General features: G+C 33.7%; 1 protein-coding gene across 4 annotated transcripts in view; it reads left to right on the top strand.

Moving 5' to 3' along the window:
• The window catches only part of RASA3 (RAS p21 protein activator 3), a 292598-nt gene that overhangs the window by 109766 nt on the left and 159345 nt on the right, over positions 1 to 23487 (top strand). For all 4 annotated transcript variants that reach the window (XM_074299614.1, XM_074299612.1, XM_074299611.1 and 1 more), the window contains exon 3: positions 13246 to 13349. In XM_074299614.1, coding sequence (XP_074155715.1) covers positions 13246 to 13349 — 104 coding nt within the window. The remainder of the gene's footprint in view (positions 1 to 13245; positions 13350 to 23487) is intronic.

The following is a 23487-nucleotide window of genomic DNA, read 5'->3' as shown; positions in this document are numbered from 1 at the left end:
AAAAACTCAACACCCTCAACTCACTGACAAAGAAGTTTGGTTTGAGTTCATTACTATTCATCATGCAGTGTGCTTTCTCTTTCTAAAGTACTAGTGCCAAATCCTCAAGCCTGCTTTTGCAACCCTTCTAAACACTGCCCACCCCTGTCCTACTCCAAATGTTAGGAAATAAAAACAGGGATTTTGCAACCTAGCATAGAGTTGGGGAAAACAAAGCAAAAATTTAAGTTGCATTATCCCAGTTAGTAAAATTTAACTTCCCTTTTTAATTAGTGTTTTGTCTTTAAATTATGAACAGCTTTACTATTTTAGTTATCAATATTTGGTGTGGGGCAAATGCCAGTTTTGAACAAGAGGAAAAATGAATGATTTCTCTCTTGTTTTTTTTGACAAGTATAACTCATAATTTCTAATATATTATCATGAGAGATCTAAGCTAGAGAATCCCTTCAGTTCTGCTGCACATATAAATTCTTGGTATTGATAAGGAATGTAGGTGTTTCCCTTTTCTGTTTGGTCTCTCAGTGTGAAATTTTTTAGATTTAATTTTAAAATTAAATTAAACTTAATTTTTTTAAACTTCAGTTGAACTACTTTTAGTAATTATTGAGGGAAGGTAGAGTAGGGGTGAGAAGAGAGACCTTGTCATTCTTCCATGGCTTCTTTATCTAGATGCCATTGGCACACATTAATTTCCTTATGTCAAATAGCAATTTTTAGGGCCAGCCAAGTCAGAGACTTTTTTTTTTTTTTTTTAGAAAGAGGGTTCTGGAGCCCTAAGGCTGAGAGTGTGAAACAATTGTGTTTGAAACATTAATCATGCCATTTTGACTGCTGTTTGACCTCTTGCTTCTCAGGTCTGGGTTTGAGACAAAGTAAGTTCTGTTAGAAGAGATACCCCAAGGTTAAGTTGGTAATTTAAGGGGAAGCTCATAGCAGTTGTGTGACTCTTTTGATTCTATTAGAAAGAAGATATTGTTTTATACAGCCAACTTTGGGAGGATGGGGGTTAGAGCACGATAGACAGAGTTCACATCTGAGAGGTTTGGTTCTTCAAGAAAAAAATACGTTTTTAAATCCATCAGATTCTTCTTAATCTTAAATTAAAGTTCAATGCAGCCTTCTAGTAGATTGATGAAAAATATTTTAGAATCTATCCAGAATTACCCAGAATATGAAGCTATATGTATACATGAGGTTTTTGGAAGGAAAAAAAACTACCAAGCATCAAATGAAAGAGAGGGAAGGAAGGTTTAAAGTTCTTTCTATCTCTGAGATGCAGTAACTTCAGTTTCTGCTGAGTTTTGCCCAATTATGAATCAAAACTAAAGACAGAACACAAGTACATGGCTCTGCATGCTGCAGCATCCATTCCTCTGATGCCATATTTCAGCTTTAACTATTCTCCATGGGTGATAGTTTGGTCCTTTCTCTAATTGTAGACCTTGCCTGTGGGTTTTGAAGTATGTGAAAGAATCCATCTTCCAGGATAAGAAAATAAAGCTGAGATTGATTCAAATAATTGTATTGAGAATTTGTAGCTCTATTTCTTTTTAAGGGGACATGGGGAAACTCAAAACAGCCTAGGTAAACTGTCACTTAAAGGATGGTTTTTAGTGTCCTTCTACCATCTGATTTGATGTTTAACTGTGATATATTATGTTTACAGTGGGAGAGAAATTGATGAATTATAATGAATTGGAAGATAGGAAACCTTGCATTTTATAGTGAAGGAAATGACTTTAACAGTCAGGAAAGAAAGTGAGGTGTTTGGGGATAAAGGTGGCCAGCATGGCCCTCAAATTATAGAGGAAGAAAATAAATTTAATTTCTTTCTTTTTTTCCCTGAAGTAACTGAGGTTAAGTAACTTGACACACAATTAGGAAGTATTAAATGCCAGAGGCCATATTTGAACCAAGATCTTCCTGACTTCAGGGCTGATGCTCTATCCACTGTGCCATTTACTTTCTCATAAATTTAATTTCTTTAGAAAACTACAGTAAAAGTTATTTGGATAATAGCCTACAAATAGTATTTGTTAAATATCTTTTATGTACTAGGCATTGTCCTGGGCCCTAAGGTTATGGAAATGAAACATTCCTTACCCTCAAGAGATTTACATTTTATGAGAGAGGAAAAAAACTCTATCCACCCAAATGTGTACATATAAAAATTTCAAATAAAATAAAATATGATAAATTCAAATAAATATTCTTCAAACAATAAATTCAAAGTAAATAAATTTAAATACATATGATAAATTCAAATATAATCAACATAAGTAAAATAAAAATATAATAAATTTGAATGAATAATTCAAATTCAAATAAATTCAAAGTAAATACAATTCAAATAAATACAAATTCAGATTAATAAAATATAATAAAGTCAAATAAATAAGTTCAAGGTAAATACAAGTTCATTTTTTGGGAGGAGGAGGCAATATGTAGGAGAGAGAACTTAAGCTGTGCCTTGAAGATGATGGGATTATAAAGGGACTCCTTTTTATGGAAATGAACCCCTTGTAGGCGGACAGCCAAGCTTGGGCAGAGGCACTGAGAGAAAAGATGGGATGTTGTGGATAAGGAACATCAAGAAGTCTAGTATGATTGTGACACAGAATGTGTGCAATAACTAATGTAATGTTTCTTCTGATAGTATAACTGTTTGTTTGTTAGACATGCTCTGTGGGATCAGAACCAAAGCTTTCAAATCTCCATAAGCCAGCCCTCTGAAGGGAAAAGCATGGCCTGCATGGAAAACTCAATAAAAAGGGCACAAATACTTTTGCAGTGAGTTATATGGTCTGGGTCTTGTTTTAATACCAGTATTACAGGAAACACAAAAAATGCTGCTTATGTTATAATCAGAAATTATATTGTCTGTTTTCTAATCCATGATTACTTGGTGAATCTTCGTCTACATTTGATGCTCTGTAGATATGCAACAGTCTGATCTTTTGGAAAGCAAGATTTTTGATAAGAGGTTTATTTGACTAGACATGAATGTGTTTAAAGCTCAGTATCTGTTTAGGAGAGCAAAGACTATGACTTAAAGCAATGATTTGTTTTGGGTTTTTATTTAAGTGTTACAGATGATTTTCTTAGCATTGCTGTCATTTCTGGATTATCCTCTCCCTACATCCCAATATAATCCTCCTTTTTAAATACAGTGAAGCAAAACATAGAATCATAAACTTATAATGATAATGATAAATTATATTAAGTGCTTTAGAAATATTATCTCATTTGATTTCTTCATAACAATGCTGGGAAGTAGATGCAATTATTATTCCCATCTTACAAATGAGGAAACTGAAGTAGACAGGTTTAAGTGATTTGCACAAGATCACACAGCTAGTAAGTGTCAGAGTCTGCATTTGAACTCAGGTTCTTATTTTTATAGATGAAGAAGCTCAGGTCTATATAATATTCCATACCTGTGATCCATTGCTTCTCTACTCTATTTAGAGAATACAGATCCATTTAAATAATAAATTTTCTGGAGCCAAATTTAGTGACTGCATTGATATGAGACCACAGCTTTTGGGTATATTTTTCTTTTATATTATTGTGACCATATTCCTTTAGTTATTTGTTTTTAAAGTGCTTTTTCCCTTTAATGCTGAATATTTAAACCAAGAATGGCTTTATTCTACATTTTCACTCTCAACTTGGAATTTTAAGGTACCCTTTTCTCAGCATTTGCTTGAAAAACATGCAATACCTAGCAAGAGCTGGGTGACATAGTAGATAGAATAATGGACTATAGTCAGGAAGATCTGAGTTCAAATTTGACCACAAATCTTTACTAGCTATGTGACCCTAGACAAGTCACTTAACCATGTTTGCCTCAGTTTCTCATCTGTAAAATGATATGGAAAAGGAAAAGGCAAATCACTCCAGTGTCTTTGCCAAGAAAACCCTAAATGGTCTCATGAAAAGTTGGACATGACTCAGCAACAACAATAATAAATACTTATTTGACATCCTCTAAATTTGGGTTCATAAAAAAAGAACTAGTATGGAATAAATCTTTCCTATATTGGTAAAGATCACAGTTATTATGTAAAATATAGAAAGATTACCTATTATGTCTTTAAAACTTTTTCAAAGTATCCCTGTTTATTATAGTTAACCAAGGCTGTCACTGGACTGGAACATTTGCTGCTCTCGAAGTCCCATCTCCTCCATTTGTTTGTAGTTTGATATAATCTGTCATGAGTACTGGGCCAAGACATTTGTACACTGTAGGGAAGATTTGACAATTTGTACTTTCAGGTAATATATTGCTGTCCACCAGAAACTTTGAGCCTTCACTGTGATTTATCTCAGAAATTAAATTCATGCTTGTCACAGATAGTAGACTTTTCTGGCCTCAAAAATATATGTAGTTATAAAAAGTAGTAAAAAGTGTTTCTCATTGCACCTTACATAACTGATTCCTTGCCTTATTCCAATTCTGTGTTTACCCATAGCTATTTCTGGGACCCCATTAATAGAAGATTCCTGTACACAGCCCAATTTTACTCAGTATTTTGTGACACTATTTTGTCATTATCAGAGGAAGACTTCCTGCCTCTGCCTCACTTAAAGCGTTTTGTGTGTTCTTTACTTGGTGCCTTTTCTTTCCCATCTCATCAGGGTTCTTTCATGTTAGTCCTGAATGTGTCATCTTTTTTCTTCACCTTCTTCAATGAAAGTTGTATTGAATGGAATGGAAGCTGGTTCTTGGCTGAAAAAACACATCACCATGGGAGGGAAGGCAAGCAACTACAGGGTACCAGCTCATTTCCTTTGGAGATGACCTTGGAAAAAAGCTTTTCAAAAGTTATTCTCGAGGAAACACTAGAATAGGGATACATATCTTTTGACTTAAAAAAACACTCCCTTCCCATTTACTTCTTCATTCAATTGACACTACATATTGTTTGTTTCTTTCTTTGTAAAGAAGTGATACTTTTAAGTATTCATGATTTTGTTAGTGTATATAGTCATTCTATGACCTGAATTACTAACCTTTTTGTATCATGAACCTCTTTGGCAGTCCGGTGAAACCTATGTATTTTTCAGAAAAATATATTTAGTGCATAAAATTAAATATATAGTATTACAAAGGAAATCAATTGAAAACCTATCATCAAAATATTTTTCTTTAAAATTTTTGGACTTTGGGTTCATGAACCTAGACTTTGTGGACATAACTCACAATCTCCTTCTATAATTTAAGGGCTGATCTTTGAGAGTTCCTCTGGCCAAAACATCATCATCATCATCATCATCAATCATCATCATCATCATCAACAACAACAACAACAACAACAAGAAGTTAATCTCTATCTAGCCAACCTGGAGAAAGAACTCTCTGAATTTAGTTTGGTTGATTCTCAAATGATAAAAAAAAAACCCAAAAAGCATTTTTGTATCTTGATAAGTTCTACCAAAGCTTGTGCTCCATTGGGACAACATTTAGCTACTTGTGGTTAAGGTTGTCACACAATGAGACATCAGTCTCATTGGAGGAAAGAAATGCTTCAAGTTTTTATTCCAGTCCATCCAACATAGTGCTTTGAAAGTACATTTCCTTAAATGTAGATCTTACATGTGATTCCCTTGCTCAACCTTCAGTGACTTCTTATTGCTTCTACTATTAAATATAAATACAACCTGGTCCCACCCTATCTTTCTAGCTTCATTGTCCATTACTCTCTCCATCATATGGTAATCAAGCCAAAGTGTATTTTTCTGTGATCCTCAACCATAGAGAAATATGTGCTCCTCTCTGTTTCATATTCTGACACCATGCCTTTGCATTGGCAGTCCGACATGTCATTATGCACATTCTCTTTACCTCTACCTCATAGAGTTCCTATTTTCTTTTAAAATATAATTAAATTACCGTTTCCTGCATCAAACCTTACCTAATCCTATTGTTTTCCTTCCCAAACTATCCATTGTTTACCTACTTTGTATATATTTATATTTTTTTCATTTTATTCTTAAGCTCTCTATATTTCCATATATGTTCATTGCTTTCCTTATTAAAGTATAAATTCTTTGGGAGTAGGGATTGTTTTATTATTTGTATTTATATCACTAGCACCTAGTATAGTGTTTGCCACATAGTAGGTAGTCTGTGTTTAATAAATGCTTGTTTGAATGATGAAAATTTTTAGTATGGCTAGAAAATCCTTGTATTGAATGAACATGGCAAGGTTGGACTAACTCAAAGAGGAAGACTATATATAGATGTATGCACACATATGCATATATGTCTACAATATGTGTGTCATGTATGTGTGTGCATGTGTATAAACATGCATGCATCCATACATGTATACATACACAGAGATGCAGACATAAAAACATTTCTGAAGATGGGGCAGGAAATAGTTGTCACTAAAAACTTCTGATACCTGGGACAGTGAGTGTTTTTAGAAAATTCAGACCTGGAAATTAGGATCATAAGTCTTTAATCAGAAGTGAAACTCTGTGACAGCTTCATCTAATAGAGATCTTGAGATCCCAGGAAACTGTCCCCCAGGATGTTGAATCTACTTCCCCTCTCTGCCAACTTTGGATGAAGGAGAATATGAAATCTGATGATTTCCTGTTTTAGTAATTATTCTTAGTGAGGTTTTGAGCACAATTGTTTTTACCTGAAGAAAGAATTATAAATACTATATATGCACTCTAAAAGTGTGGTGCCCTGAGGCAAAGTCCTAGTTATCCTGCTGTAGTTACAGCTCTGGGATGAAGCAATAATATGCTATGGTCTCCAGATCTGTTTCTGAAGGTCTAGAATTGTGGAAATTTGGCTCACCTGATTTGTAGATTTGTCTGACTGACACGGGATTCTATTTGCCACGCCTATAAAAATAGGATTTTTGCAAAGTAATCTTATAAGTTTCTAATGATTAAGAAATTTGATACTCCAAAAGATCAGTGACTTCCTTCTACATGTGACTACTTCTACATGTAGGATACAGAGATGATACTTCAAGACTTTAGAAATCTATGGTTTTGTTGATGTGGCACATATAAAACATATTTCATTAACTTCATTGATTTCTTTGAGGAGGAAACATTTGATTACTCTAGTGGCCAATTTTGCATTGACCATTAATGAGTCTCTTGGTACTTGAATGAGCTAATACTCTGATGATAGACCTGAATCTATTGCTGTATCTGAAACCTTCCTGGTTTTATAAAACTCTCTATAGCTTGTGTTCTTTCAAGTAAAAAACTTTATCTTCATGCCATTGGGATGGGGTTCCAGAAGGGTGATGATTGAAGATTAGTTTTAGAAAGTGAATGCACATTTCTTTTAAAAATATACTTTAAGAATCTATAATTTTATAGATGTTGATATATCTTGGATATGAATACTCCTTCTACTAATATGGATTACAAAGTCTTTGTTCCTTAGTTGGTCATCTGATGCTGATAATGCTTAAAAAAGTCATCCCCTTGTGGCTAACCTTCTCTTGAGCTTCTCTAAACTTAATTAAGTTGTGTATAGTCATCCTTTCCACATTGCAGGTGTTAGGGGTGTGGCAGTCCTATGATTTGGAAAATCTGCCAAAAAAGAATTTTTGGGCTTCCTTTCATATCAGAGAGGAGATCTGAATTATTATAGTATTTAAAATACAATATGTTGATATAGGATATATTGTTATATGTAATATATTATAAATGTATACATATTACATATAATATATAATATGTACATATGTTTTATGCATTTCTGAGTTTCTGTGTCATCTGTTAGCCTTTGTATGTCATCTGCAGCTATAAAACTCCTCCCAAATTCCCATTTAATTTCTTATACTGAACTATTATTCTGAATATATATCAGAAACACAATGGCGAAAGTCATGATATGGAAGGGATAACTGTAGTAGTAATAATAGTAATAGCTAATATTTAAATCATGTTTACTGTGTGCTAGGTAATATGCTAAGTTCTTTTTACAAATATCTCATCATTGAATGCTTCCTTTGATCCTTGCTGACTTGATAGGGCTCTGCTTTGAAACTCAGAATTGCTATCAGATGATGACTTCAGTGGAGGGCAAAATACCTAATCTGAAAGTTCACATAAACATGTTCAAATCACTGTGAAATGTTTTTTTTTAAATACAGTTGAGAATACTGTTCTTATACACTACCTCCAAACAAATATTTTGTGATTTGTTGTTAAATATTAGTATGAGCTATTCATCCATCTTGATAGTTTTCCATATTTATCTTGGACTAATTTCTCATTACCTAAGGTTTTATTGTTAATGGTGTTAAAAATAAGATTTCCTTAATGAGAAAAATTAATGAGGCTCAATTCTCTCTAATTAATCTAATGAGCAATTTGTTCCAACATGTTTCCTGAATATTCATTACTGAGATTTTTATAAACTAAGTAATAATTATTTTGTCATGATAATGTAAAATCTAGTGACCATTACTAGTTCTTGTTGCATGATTGGAAAAGCTCATTTTTTCATTTTTTTCCTGTTGAAGGTTAGCCTTGAGCAAATGAACTCCTTAATATGAAATAAGAGAGGTCTAAAAGATGATGAAATGTGATATTTTGCTACAACACTGGCCTGTGGTACTCATTAGTCAAGTGCATCCAAGTTTCAATAGGAGAGAGAAATTATTTATAAGAAGTTAGTACAAAAATAGGAAAACAAAAAAGAATATTTATAATGTTTGAGCTTTCCTAAATAAAAGGTATTACCTAATACAATTCCAGTGTGACACAATGTAGCATAATAAATTAAAACATATTGTTGTTCATCAGATCTAATATCAGAAGACATGTTATGTTATGTTATAGTATGTTATAATATGTTGCATTATGTTCTAGTTTGGGCAGTGGATAGAGAACTAGACTTGGAATCAGGAAAACCTGTTTTCAAATCCAGCCTCAGAAACATCCTATTTATGTGACTTTGAACAGTCACTTAACCTATTTGTGGAAAAGAAAGTGTCAAAATCACTCTAGTAATTTTGCCAAGGAAACCCCAGAGACAAAAATCCACGGAGTTACAAAGAGTTGGATGGGACTGAAATGACTGAACAACAACCGCATGTTATGTTGTAATATTTATTTTTATTTTAATAATTTAATTTAAGTAATTTAATAATATTAAAATGTTTATTTTGTAGCATTATTATATATGTACTATATTAGATAATGCCTTTTTATTTATTAAATAATAGCTTTTTATTTTCAAAATATATGCAAAGGTAGTTTTCAACATTCACCCTTGCAAAACCTTGGGCTCTAAATTTTTCTTCCTCATTTATCCCCACCCCTTCCCCGAGACAGAAAATAATCCAAAATATGCTAAACATGTACAATTGCTCTTCTTATTTCCACCTTTATTATGCTGCATAAGAAAAGTCATCTCAAAAAGGGAAAAATGAAAAAGAAAACAAAAATCAAACAACAATTTAAAAAGATGAAAATACTATATTGTGATCCACATTCAGTTCCCACAGTCCTCTTTCTGGATGCAGATGACTCTTCCCTCCACAAGTCTGTTGGAATTGGCCTGAATCACCTCATTGTTGAAAAAGAGCTAAGTCCATCAGAGTTGATCATCACATAATCTTCTTGTTTCTGTGTACAATATTCTCTTGGTTCTACTCACTTCACTTAGTATCAGTTCACGTAGGTCTCTCCAGGCCTCTCTGAAATCATCCTGCTGATCATTTCTTATAGAACAATAATATTCCATGACATTCATATACCACAATTTGTTCAGCCATTTTCCAATTGATGGGCATCCACTCATTTTCCATTTCCTTGCCACTACAAAAAAGAGCTGCTACAAACATTTTTGCACATGTGGGTCCTTTCCTTTTTTAAATGACATCTTTGGTTATAGCCCAGTACAGACACTGCTGGATCAAATGTTATGTACACTTTGATAGCCCTTTGGGAATAGTTCCAAATTGCTCTCCAGAATGGTTGAATCAGTTCACAACTCCACCAATAGTGTATCAATGACCCAATTTTCCCACATCTCTTCCAACATTTATCAGATAATGCCTTTTCTTTAGGAAAACTCAAACATTACAAATATTCTTTCTTTTTTTCTTTTTTCTACTCTTGAACTGTGATCATTTCTTGTTGGTCTTTTTCTAAGAAAACAAAATAAAAAAAATCCATTGGATTTCTATGCTATCATTTTCCCAAAGATCTTTAAGTGTGTGCTGGTGTATTATCATAATCTTACCAAGTCCGTCATAGGGTTTGATTTTAAAGATGGAGAAAGTGAGTACACAGTGACTCAGCCAAGTTGATAACACCAATAATTGTATAATAAGCGATAAATTTCATTCTCTCATCCATTGGATTTCCCCCTAAATGTTAATATAAAGTTAATCATGAATAAATGTGTTCTGTGTGACCTTAGACAAGTTACTTACCTGTTTTTCACAGTTTTAGAGTGGGTTTCAGAGACCCATCTTCCTCAGTTGTAAAATAAAAGATTGGATTACATTGTCTCTGGGGTTCTTTTTATCTCAAAATTTATGATCCTATGTTTCAGAAACTGACATGAAATCTAATATCACATAGACCTTTAGTTTTCCCTTGTATTTGAAGTTTTTCCAGCTTTGTAAAACCTGCCAGAGTTTATAATTCTCTTGATATAACTTATATATATAGTTTTTTTTGGAGGGGGTAAGTAAATTGATTTTTTTAAATGCACAAAACAATGTATTGTCCTGTACCAGCCTCCCCTATCTTATTCACATCATCAGTTTTATTCTCCAAGAAGAAATGGTTTTCTAGACAATAAGCAGATATTAGATCCCATTAAAATAATCATATATTCTTAATTATTGGACTTCAAAGAGATTTGATAATCTGTTAGAAGTTCATGATTAAGGAAGTTGTATATTGGTATCCAGGATCTTTGGAAGATATATATCCTTTACATGGAAATACAAAGAGGCAAAAACAGCCCCTGCTCTCATAAAGATTTCGTATTCTAATTGTGGAGGAGAAAACGTGTAAATAAGTAGGTGCATAAAAGCTAACATACAGGGTAAATTGGAGGCAATATCAAAGGGAAAGTACTACTGTTGGGAGGGATGGGAAAAATCTTCTAGTGGAAGGTAGGATTTTAACTGAGACTTAAGAGAAGCTACTTTCTCTTTAAGGAGAAACTAGGCAAGTAACTCAATTGGTAAAATGAAGAATTATGAAATTTAGAACTAGATAATATGAAATGAACCATTTATAGTTATCACTTCCATAGTGTGACTTTCCCTAATGATTTTTTATATATTGTGGGCTGATATAAGAAATTAAATATTTTGGGAGTTTTTCAGAAGCCTCAGATGACATGTGAAGGTTAGCAGATGACATAGAAAAAGTTTAGAAACTCAGAAATGCATAAAATATATGTATTGTTTTGTTTATCAACCCCTCATTTTTTAATATAATTATTTAGACTTCTCTGGTATGAAGAAATGGCTAAGAAATTTTATCTAGATTTTCCAGATCACACAGGGGCTTGGGCTTTTAACCCTCATTATGTGGAAAGGATAACTATAGTTAAGATCCTTCATTTTCAGGAAAAGAAACTGGGACCCTAATAAGTTGAGGGACTTGTACAAGGTGGTAACAGTGCTGAGGTTTGAACCTTGGTTCAGTATTAAAGAAGGGAAAAAAAGTCATTTTTCTATTTTATCATGCATTGAAGATTTTAGCTGGGACATATACATACAATGAATTAAATCAACTCTTAGGTATACACCTATCTTCTCTTAAAAGCAGTATATAGATTTCATACGTATTACTTTTGGGATAGAGTTTTATATGTGCATTCTTTTAATGACAACCTTGATCTTGTGCTTGTCCAGAACAATGAGGTTTGCTTAAATAGAGGCTCCTGGATTTTAGCTTATTAATCAGAAGTTGGGATTTATTTTTAAGTTTCCATCTGTGCTGCATTTGTTGGATTGACTCATCTTTGGGCAGATATCTTTAAAGGGTAGGAGGCTTTCTCATGGGGGCGATCATCTGTGACAGAAGGGAGAAACCTCTTCTAGGAAAAATAACACGGATGGATGTTTAAATGGAATAATAGGGAAAGAGAAAGAATGTCAAAGATTAGTGTCATGCATTGAAATGCAATGCTTTATTTCTATTTGAAATATGTCAGTGAGACTGCTGGGGAAAAATACCCCATAGAAACCTCTATTTATTGAAGTTATCCTTCCCCCCACTCCAAATAAATATGAATGAATATTTTAGAAAGCTTTTGAATCAACTACTATACCAGTGTTTAGCATTCTGATCTTCTTTGCAGCCCCAAATGAGAACAAATGTGGTAGTACAAATGTATTCATTCATATCACACTTAAATACTTGTAAGTCATATAACTGAGTTTATGGCAGTGGAAATGAATTCTGTATGTAGGAGGATCTTTTTGGGTCAATATATATTTTGTATTTTCTGTAAAGGAATAAGCAAGGGGAATAAGCATTTATTAAGTACCAACTATGTGCCAAGCAATGTGCTAAGTACTTTACAAAAATCATCTCATTTGATCCTCACAACCACTTTGTAATGTAGGTGCTACTGCTATGCCTCCTTTACAGTTGAAAAAGTAAGGCTGACAAATTAAATGTCGTGACCAAAGTCATATAGGTACTAAGTATCTGAAACTGGATTTGAACCAGGAACTTCCTGACTCCAGGCCCAGAATTTTTCCTACTTAAAACCTTTTCAAGCTTACCAAAAGCAATCAAAGTTGCAGATTTAACTGAAAATTTAATTGACTCAAAAATATAAACTGAATGCCTGTCAAGAATAAAGTACATATTTTAGATATATAGTTGAGTATGAATTTAATGGAGCAGCTAGATGGAATAGTAGATAGAGTCTTCGGTCTAGAATCAAGCAGACTCATCTTCATAAGTTAAAATCTAGCCTCAGACACTTATTGTGCGATCCTGACTTAGCCTTGTTTGTTTCATTTTCTTCATCTGTAAAATGGGCTTAAAAATGCCAAACCACTTCAGAAAAGACATGAAATGAGGACAGAAAGAATTTGAAATGACTAAACACCCACAAAATGAATTTAAACGCTTTTCTATGCCTATAGCCAATTTTCCAATACATAATGTATTAATAATTTTTAATAATTGCTGGTTTTAGTATTCATATTAAAGACATATGGATAATGCATTATATTCATGTTCATTTTATTATTATTTTCCTAGCCCCTTTTATGGAGAAGACTTTTACTGTGAAATTCCACGGAGTTTTCGGCACCTGTCCTTTTACATTTTTGATAGAGATGTGTTCAGAAGGGATTCCATCATAGGTATGTATTCAAAAGGTGTAATTTATCTAGTGTCATTAGTTTTCTTATAGGCTTTTGAACTTATGCCTTTGAATCAGAAATGGGGTGAATGTTGCCTTAAATGCTCTTTTTTATCCCTCATTCAATTATTCCCATGTCTAGGCAAGGAAAAGAATCTGTTGTTCTTGGGTGAGGATATAAAGTCAAAAATATATTAATGATAATGTAACATTGAGGATGCATTAGGGTCTTAGGACAAGATTGGAAGGTCCCCTTGGTGAAGAGAGCAAATGATTCTTTTGAGAGAATAGGTGATTTTGTCCCCCTTTTGTCCTCTAGATTTGAAGACTCTAGCCCTTTGTACCCCCACTTTTCAAAAACGGTATATTGGAAAAAATACTAGATTTGGAGGTTCCAGAGTTTAAATCCTAAATAGATTTGACAATCACCACAATAGTGATAATTGAATCTGGAGCTAATGAGATCAAATGAAATAATATAAAGGGAGAAGAGAATTGGGGCTAAGAGAAAGTTCTGTGGAACACCTATGGCTCGGATTTGTTGCCTGAATGAAGATCCAGCTTGAGGAGGAGTGGTCAGATAGGTACAGTGGAGAAATGTCATAGAAGCCTAAAGAAAAGAGAATATTGAGAAGAAGATTCCAGAGGCTATAGAGAGGCCAAAAGGTTGATAATTAAGGAAAGGCCAATGGTTTTAACACTTAAGATATCATTAATATCTTTGGAGGCATTGGTTTTGACTGAATGATGAGGTCTGCAGCCAGACTACAGAGAATTAGAAAAGAATGAGAAGAAAGGAAACAGAAGAGATACCTATTGTAGATAATTTTCTCAAGGAGAGAAAAGGTAGAAAAGATTGGTACAATAGGTAGAGAGAAGGAAAATCGATGGATGAAGTCAAGATTTGTTAAGGGTGGAGACATAGTTATGTTTGTTGGCAGTAGGAAAGCAGCCAAAAGACAAGGAGAGATTGATAATAGTGATAGACTAGGAATTATAAAGTGGAAAATCTGTTGGAGAAAGGATAGAATGGGCTATTTATTCAGGTAAAGGGGATTACTTTGACAAGAAGTGTCACCTCTAAATGTGAGGAGTGAAGAGATGTTGGCAGAAGGCATTTTAATGATATGATATGTAGAGAGTGTAGAGTTCCCTTGGGAAATGACCTCAATTTTTTCAGTAAAAGATGAGGCAGGGTTCTTATGTGAGAAAGTGAAGAACTTTGGGAACTTTGAGGAGGGATGAAAAGATTTGCAAAAGCCACTGTGGTGAGTGAGATAGTAAATTAATTAAAGAATTGTAAAAGGATTGCCTTGCTGTTGTGAGGGTCCACTTGAAATTATGTAACTTAAATCTGTTGTGGATCCACCTACTGATTTTCTGCAGTTTTGTCCTCACAGCAGATGATTAAGAGCTGAGGCAGCTGAAGCAGTAGATGGGAAGAGTAATCTAGGAATAATGTTTGGCAGAGCCAGAATGAACCTGTTTGAAGCTGCAGTCTCTCTTTTATTTTGGCCCTCAGACTCATGATATTTTCCTTAGCAGTCTTCAATCCCTTTTTTAAAATCAGAGATTCTTTTGACAGGCTGGTAAAAGCTATAGGACTTTTCTTAGAATAATACTTTTAAAAAGTTGAAAGAAATGCTGAATTTTAGTTAAAGGCTAATGAAAATAAAGATGTATTTTTCCCATCTAAAGTCATGGACTTTTTAAAACCTAGCACTAGGTTTCTACTCTAGTCTACTATTTAGGGACATTAGATTAAGAACTCCTGATTTCAATGGTTATTAAGCCATCCATTGCATGTAGAGTACTGTATACAACCAGAGGAAGTATGATCCTAACCTAAGTGTTCAAGTTGACATTTGTTGTTATTTAATCATTTCAAGTTATGTCTAACAATCTGTGACCCCATTTGGGGTTTTCTTGGCAAAGACACTGGAATGGTTTGTTATTTCCTTCTTTACTTCATTTTACAAGTTTGAGGAACTGAGGCAAACAAGGGTAAGTGACTTGCTGACGGTCACACAGCTAAGTAGCTAATGCCACATTTGAACTCATATTTTTCTAACTACAGACCTGGCACTCTGTTTACTGTGCCATCTGGCTATTCAATATTGACATCAGTATTAAATCATAAAAAATAGATAAGACAAAAACCTCAAATTGCTTGATCAGAATCAAGAAGTTGTTGAGAAGTACATGCAAATTACTTGTATGACCGATCCTTTGCAATAATCTCCTAATTCAGCCATAAACTGTTTCTAAGGAGCTAAGGTGGAGCAGAAACCCTCTGCGTGGTGGCTCTAATCATTGCCCCTCTTTCTGTGACTTTCTAGACTAGAAATTGTTAATTCTTCTTTGTGAAATGTGCCCCTTTGATGGTCTGGTAAATCCTATAGGCACCTTCTCAAAATGTTTTGAAATGCACAACATAAAATCCAAAGGATTATAAAGAAAAATAATAATATCAAAAATATGCAAGTATTAAAAATAAAAATGAATTTGTAGAATCCAAATTAAGAATGTCCTTACTTGAATTTAATCAATCACTTCCCATTGTAGATAGATAAAGAAAGATCCAGGCAAATGTTAGAACTAGGCTCTGACTGCACTGAAAAATTTTTTTTTGTTGTTGAGGCAATAAGGGTTAAATGACTTGCCCACACTAATACAGCTAGTAAATATTGTATCTTAGACCAGATTTGAACTCAGGTCTTCCTGACTTTAGGGCTGCTTCTCTATCCACTATACCATCTAGCTGCCCCACTGAAACCTTTCTAAGACATTTTTGGCTACTGAATAGGATAAAATATGAGGCAGGTTGCCAGCCAAGAGAATTTTATTACTGAAAGTGTCTATAGATATTTGTTCATGAGGTGGTCACATTTATAAGAAGGCAGTTGTGAATATATGTTTGACTTAGATCCAAAAGGAATCTTAGGGATCCCATGGATCAAGGGTTCTTAACCCAGGTTTCGTAAATTTAAAAAATTAATAATTGTATTTCAACATATTTAACTTATTTTATAGTCCATATGTATTTAAAATGTTAAAGAGGTTCATAGGTTTCTCTAGACTGACAACAGGGTCCAAGATATAAAAAGGTTAAGAATTCTTGCTCTAGTTTAACACAGCTATGGATTTGGTCCTAGGCTTGGTGTCAGGAAGACTTTGACTCAAAACACCCAGCTTTGACATTTGGTTGGTTATTGTCCTTCGTTGTTGAAGAGGACTAAAATGCCATCACTGTATTGGTGTCAAAATACAATCTGTCCAACAATATGTCCAAGATCAGATCTTGGAATATCACACCACAGATTGAGCACACATAGTCTGTGTGAACCTTTGGGATGGATTCTTTAAATTTGTGCATCTCATTTCTTTTTTTTTAGATAATTCAATTCTGTTTTGCTCATAGAGCATAGCATCTTCTTTGATGTGGCATGCCATGCTGGGTGGTTCTTTGGCACTGTCTCCCAAGTCTCACAATACGTTTTAAACTTTAGAGTCTAAAATTGACTTTTACTAGCAATGTGAACAGTTGACGAACTTCTCTGAGCCTTAGGTTTTCCATCTGTAAAATGGGGATCATAATACTTATAATTCTTTTTTCAGCTGATTTTGGTGAGATTCAAATCAGATATCTTCATAACTTTCAACTAGTTGGTACATCTTGTTATTCTTGCAAATGAGAAAACTTTGGCAAATGAGAGATGTAAAAATGATTATCTAGAGGTCCTATAACCAGGGTAAAAACTCACTATTCCCGACTTTTTTGTACAATGCCTTTTGTTTTAGTCAGATGGTAAATGTGATGCCTCATTAGTTATATGCATGTTTTTGTATCCCTTTTGATTGTGATTAAAACCTATCTTTTATGTAACATGCCAATGAACAAATTTGGGGAATATTAATTTGTGACAAAGCAGGTTATCAACTTGGCAGAAACCTCATAGTAAATAAGAGGACATCTTAGTAGTGAAATACAAGAAGAAATAAGAGAGAGAACCAAATGATTGACTTATTGAGGACCTGAAGGAACATTGCCATTTGTGAAAGTGAAGATAAATGAGACTAGCTAATTCTGATTTGGATATAGAAACCATGAAGAATTTTTTTGCTGTCAGGTTTTGCCTGGAGAATGTTTCATTCTGGAGTTGGGAGTTGTATCTGGGGAATCAAATAGGAGAGCATTGTTTCCTTAAATACCAAGAGAGTTTAAAGAGAGAATCCTAGCTAGATTAGGTTGGAAATGAGAAACTACATGTTTAGGGTGCTCGGACAATAATGAGATCTGATAGCTGCATCATCCATTCATTCAACAAGTTTTACTCAATATCTATTGTGATTACAGTACAATCTTCTAATAGTTTCTTGCATTTTGTGGATCTGTTTGGTGCTATGGATGATTCGTTATGATTGATTATATTTAATGTTTCACTCAGTTCAACCCCCATTTTAAAAATATTTTCTGTCTGTAAGTTCTTTTCCTAGGCATTGTAAATTCAAACGTAAAAAACAAAACAATATCTGTCCTCAGCATTTATCCATTCAAATATAGGCTATGGATGACTCACTATTAAAGTTAAGTAGAGAAAATCCATCCCACAGTAATTATTAAAGGCCTGTTGTGTTTCAGGCACTGGAATATAGGTAGAAACAAAATTATTCTCATCCTCAAAGAGTGAATAAGGCTTTTTAAGAACATGACCCAAAGAGTAGAGTCCATTAAGTTTCTGATAGTGGCAATAAAACTACCATGTTGTCAAAGAAGACCATATGGATTTTTGGACAACATCATTATGAAGCTCTATTATTTTTTGAAGAACTTCTCTTTAGGTAATGCTGTGGCTTAATATAGTCCTGACCCTTTACAAATGTAATATATTTCCTGTACTTATAGCTTTGGTTCCCATTCATATGGCATGTAGGCAGAATAGAATACAAAGTTCACTTTGACTATAGAGAGAGATCATCAGACCCCTCTGGGAGCCAAAAGTTTTCTAGAAACCACAGTTTGTCCTTATTTTATATAGTTAATTCCTTCCATATAGGAGTGTTCTTTCAATATGAATTGTGGCATGGGAAAAGCCAGTTGTTTTTTAATTTCTTCTATTCTGATAATGTTTATTTTGAACAATTTTGTAAAATTTAAGGATTATGATCAATGCAGTGATCAACAATAATTCTAGAGGACCAGTGGCTACTCACCTCCTAACTGAAAGTTAATAGACTATATTCACAGAATGAGGCACACATTTTTGTACATGACAAATGTGGGATGGTGGTATATAAATTATTTAAAGGCAGGGAATTTTTGTCTTTGTATTCTATATTTCTTAGAAATTTTTTTACTCTCATCTTTGACTTCTGCGGTTTAGTCATATTGGATTACTATTCCATATATACAATTCTATCTTCCATCATCATTTCTTGTAATACACTTCCTCCTTACCTTGACTTCTTGAGATCCCTGTTTTTTTTCCTAAGAGTCAGCTTGAATAATCAATTATTAAACCATTCAATAAATACACATTTATTAAACAGCATGTGTCAGGTACTCAAATTAGCATTAAGGATACAAAATAGAGCAAAATCCTATTCTCAAGGAAGTCACAATCTAATGGAGGCAACAAGCAAACAAATATATTACAAAGCAAATTTATATGCAGAATAAATGGAAAATAATTAAAAAAAACAGGAAGCACCAAAATTAAGAGGGGTTGGGAAAGGCTTCCTATAGAACGTGGGTTTTAGTTGGGAAGCCACAGAAGTCAGTAGTTTGAACAGAGAGGATACCAGGCATGGGAAACAGCCAGAAAGAGTATCCAGAACAGAAAAATGTCTTATCTGTGGAACAACCAGGAGGTCAGAATCAGTGAATTGAAGAGTCCACATTAAATCTTTTCTGATTTTCCCAGCTGCTTATGTACTCCTCTCCCCAAAGTTCTTTAATTCCTCACCTATAAAATGGGGATAATATAAGCACTAGTCTGACTTCCCAGGTTGTAAAAATGTACTTTGTAAACATTGAAGTGCTTTATAAATGCTGTTATTATAATAATATTCACCTGTATTTTATGTACATATGAATATATATTCATTTCCTCACCTATTTAAAAGATAGTTTTTAGAGGACAAAGATTGTTTCATTTGTGACTTAGTCTTCAGTGCTTACATTCTACTGGTTGATTAATCTCTAGTGCCTAGTAAAATACCTTGCATACAGTGGGTGCTTAATATAATTTTAGAATAAACTTGGGGATTCTAAACAATTGACCTTTTTTTTTTTTTTTTTTTTTTGAGAAAATTACCTGACAGGAAATCAAATGAGTTGTTCTGTGGGCATCAGTTCTCTCAGGGTGAATTGAACATGGTAATCTCTGCAGATCTATCTACCTTCAGCACTGTTTTTTCATATGAAAATATTAGTGACTTATCCAACCAATAACATGTTTGAAGTATCCACTGTGCTGTATTTCCTTTTCTCCTGAAAAACAGGACTAGACAATTTGAGAATACTGGGTGGACTAGCTGATCTTAAGGATTAAAGAATAGGAAAAGCGAAGACAATTTTATGGTGTCTTCCCTCTGTTGATTATTTCTAAGTTGTCAAAGACTGTCACCAAGTATTAACCTGGTGAGAGAAAAAGCAGGATTGTTCATATTCTTCAACATGCAAAGAACCAGCTTTTATTTATTTATAACCTGATGAGATTGTGAACTTTCAAAGTGGCTATGGTTCTTTACATAAATAAAATGTATCCAAACCTTTTGTCTGAGAAACCCATGAACAGATGCCTTTGATTGGAGTGTCTAAGTGAAAATTCTGTCTGCTAAGATAAAAATTCCAGATGGTTTTGAAATTTTGTAATCTGAAATTGCATTAATATTCTGTGAAAAGCAGTTCTTCGGGGTTCATATCCTTTTATTTTATTTACTTATTTTAGTTGTGGTGTGGACACATTTTATTTAGTAATACTTAAATGTGTGTTTGTGTGGGGAGAGTGAGTAGTATTTTTTAAACATCCATTTGCTATTTTCATAATGATTTTAGAATGAGTTTGGGGATTCCCAATTTCATATATCACTAATATAAAATTGCAGGTCAGACTTCAAGCTTCAGACGCTCTAAGATAGTATCTAGCCTGAGGAGATTCTGGGGAATTCAGTTTAGTCTGGAACTTCTGGAGATCAGAACTAGTTTTCTGTGTGTGTGTTTTCAAGAACACTTCTAAAAACTGGGCTGGACCCAGATTCTATAGTACAGGGCTTCTTCAACTTTTCCTACTTGTGTCCTCTTTTCATTAGAGACATTTTTATTTTGGGGATAGAGGTATATAAAATATGCTTACAAATCAAACAGATGCTGATAAATCATAATTTTGCAACCCCATCATTCAGTTATGAGATCCCAGATGGGGTCAATTTAAGAAACTAGGCTATAGTAGAATGAGCTCTGGATTTGCGATGAGAAGTAGACTCAAGACCTGGCTTTTGTTTACTGCTTGTGTGATCTTGGACAAATTTCTTAAAATGTATGCATTTTATTTTCTTTATGTATAAAGCCAAAGGTTGATGATTTCTAAAGTTTTATTCACTTTTAAAGCCTATAATCTATTGCTTTATGAGAAAAAGAATAGAGTAGTAAACATACCTACTAAATTTAGAGTCAAAGATTAGCTCTTGAATATAAAGAAGGGAAAGGGACCCATATGTACAAAAATATATGTGACAGCCCTTTTCATAGTGGCTAGAAATTGGAAATTGAAGGGATGCCCACCAATTGGAGAATGGTTGAATAAATTGTGGTACATGAATGTTATGGAATATTATTGTTCTGTAAGAAATGACCAGCAGGATGAATACAGAGAAGTTTGGAAAGACTTGCATGAACTGATTCTAAGTAATAAGCAGGACCAGGAGATCATTATATACTTCAACAATAATACTATATAATGAGCAATTCTGATGGATGTGGCTCTCTTCAGCAATGAGAGGATCCAAATCAGTTCCAATTGATCTGTAATGAACAGAACCAGCTACAACAGAGAAAGAACACTGAGAAATGAGTATGGATCACAACATGACATTTCCACTCTTTCTATTATTATTTGCTTGAATTTTTTTTTCTTCTCAGGTTACTTTTATCTTCTTTCAAAATCCAATTTTCTTGTACAAGATAACTATAAACATGTATACATATATTGTATTTAACATATATTTAACGTGCATGGGACTACCTGCCATCTAGGGGAGGTGGTGAAGGGAAGGAGAGGAAAAGTTGAAACAGAAGGTTTTGCAAGAGTCAAAGTTGAAAAATTACCCATGCATATGTTTTGTATATAAAAAAACTATAATAAAAAAGACTAGCTCTTGAGCCTAAACTCTTTGTATGGCTACTTATACTTTTTATAGCCATGAGCAGACTACTTCATCTCCCTAGGCTTCACTTTCCCCATCTGTAAAATGAGTGGAGTTCCAATATAAAACCTCTTCATGTTCTTACTAAGATCCAACAATAAATTGAGATCAGAAAATACTATTTTCTCTATCTCATCATTTTTCTTGTGTTCCCCCCACACCTGTTTTTATTTTGCTCAGTACTCTTCTTATCCACAAGAAAAGTAATCTAATAAAGGAATTTACTGCAATGTGTTAGTGACTTGAAGAATTATTCCTCCTAAAGCTATTTACATATAAAAAGAAGAGATTTAGAGATGCTATAGAGATGATTGAATTTCTCTTGGAATTTTGGGCAGGATGACACTTCTAGAGAAGGAAAAAGTTTAGGAAGAGGACTCCCATATCTTGGTAGATGGAAAACATGGATAAGTTTGAATGAGAAAGTGGGCTTAGTTTTAGAGCCCCATTCCTTCCCTATTGCCACACAGGCTCCCAGAGATATCCTTGATAATCCATGGTAATGTAAGACAAAAATTCATATATGTATTTCATATTTTCATATGTATCTCTGAAGGAAAATATGAAATATGTATATGTATACATATTAACACACACTATGTATATAACTGACATATTAGTCCTAAAAGTGAAAATGCTTAAGAGAAGTTTTAAAATGGAAAATTATGAGTTCCTTTAAGGACAATTCACTAAATTCTACAAGACAGGTAGAAGCTTGTGTTTTATTATCTGTTTTCCATTTTTGCCCTATTGGCAAAGAACCAACTCATTTGGAACATTTTTGAAAAATTCTGTTTAAATTAAATAAGATTCTTTGTTTTTTCAGTAAATGCTAACACCTGCTTAGAAATTCTTAGATCAAGCATCACAAGCATTTGCAAATAAGATATGTATGTGTGTTTGTACATGTGTGTTTGTGTATATTCATATCTATATTTTTATGTAAATTCTCATTATACATAAAACTGATACATAGCCCTTTGTAAAGTGATATATAAAGTCTATTATTGTTATTCTTATTAATATTATTGTATAGACAGTGCAGTGGATTGAGTATTGAGTCAGGAAGATCGAAGTTCAAATACAGTCTCAGACACTTACCAGTTGTGTGAGCATCTGCCTCTCAGGGTTTGTTGTGAAAATCAAATGAGATAGTATTTGTAAAGTACACAATGCCTGGTACCTAGTAAGCTGTATTCCCTTTCCTTCCTCCTATTGTCATCATTAAACTCCCGGTCCTTTGGGCCTAACTCTTTGTTGGTGTTATGGTTGCTTAATATAGTGAAGAAGCTGAGAAAAGAGAGAGCCAACACACTGTAAATTAGCTCATTTTGAAGCAAGATGACATGAATTTTTAAGTGGCCCCATTGTTCCTTTCCTGAAATGCCTTTCTTATTTATGGTGTATGTTTTAAACTGGGAGTTGCAGTTTCGTATTTCTGTGTATTTCCATTGTTACGCTGTCTTTAGTGGCCTGGTAAATGACTATACAAATTACCATAATTCAGCAGCTGCTGATTGCCAAGATAATGCCACCTAAGCTCTAGCCAAGGAATGTAATTTGTCCTTGAAGAGCTGTATTCTGTAATATATCAAAGAGTGTTTCATAGGATTTATAAAAAGGAAAACAGTCCCTTGTCCACAGAAAAGTTTTTTTTAAGCCCATAGTTAAAATGTGGGAAAACATTTGGAAAGGAATTGCTAAAGAAGTTT

Source organism: Sminthopsis crassicaudata, chromosome 3 (genome assembly GCF_048593235.1).
Source record: "Sminthopsis crassicaudata isolate SCR6 chromosome 3, ASM4859323v1, whole genome shotgun sequence".
NCBI lineage: Eukaryota > Metazoa > Chordata > Mammalia > Dasyuromorphia > Dasyuridae > Sminthopsis > Sminthopsis crassicaudata.
Note: the sequence above shows the minus strand (reverse complement) of the source record. Positions and strands in the feature narration are given on the sequence as shown.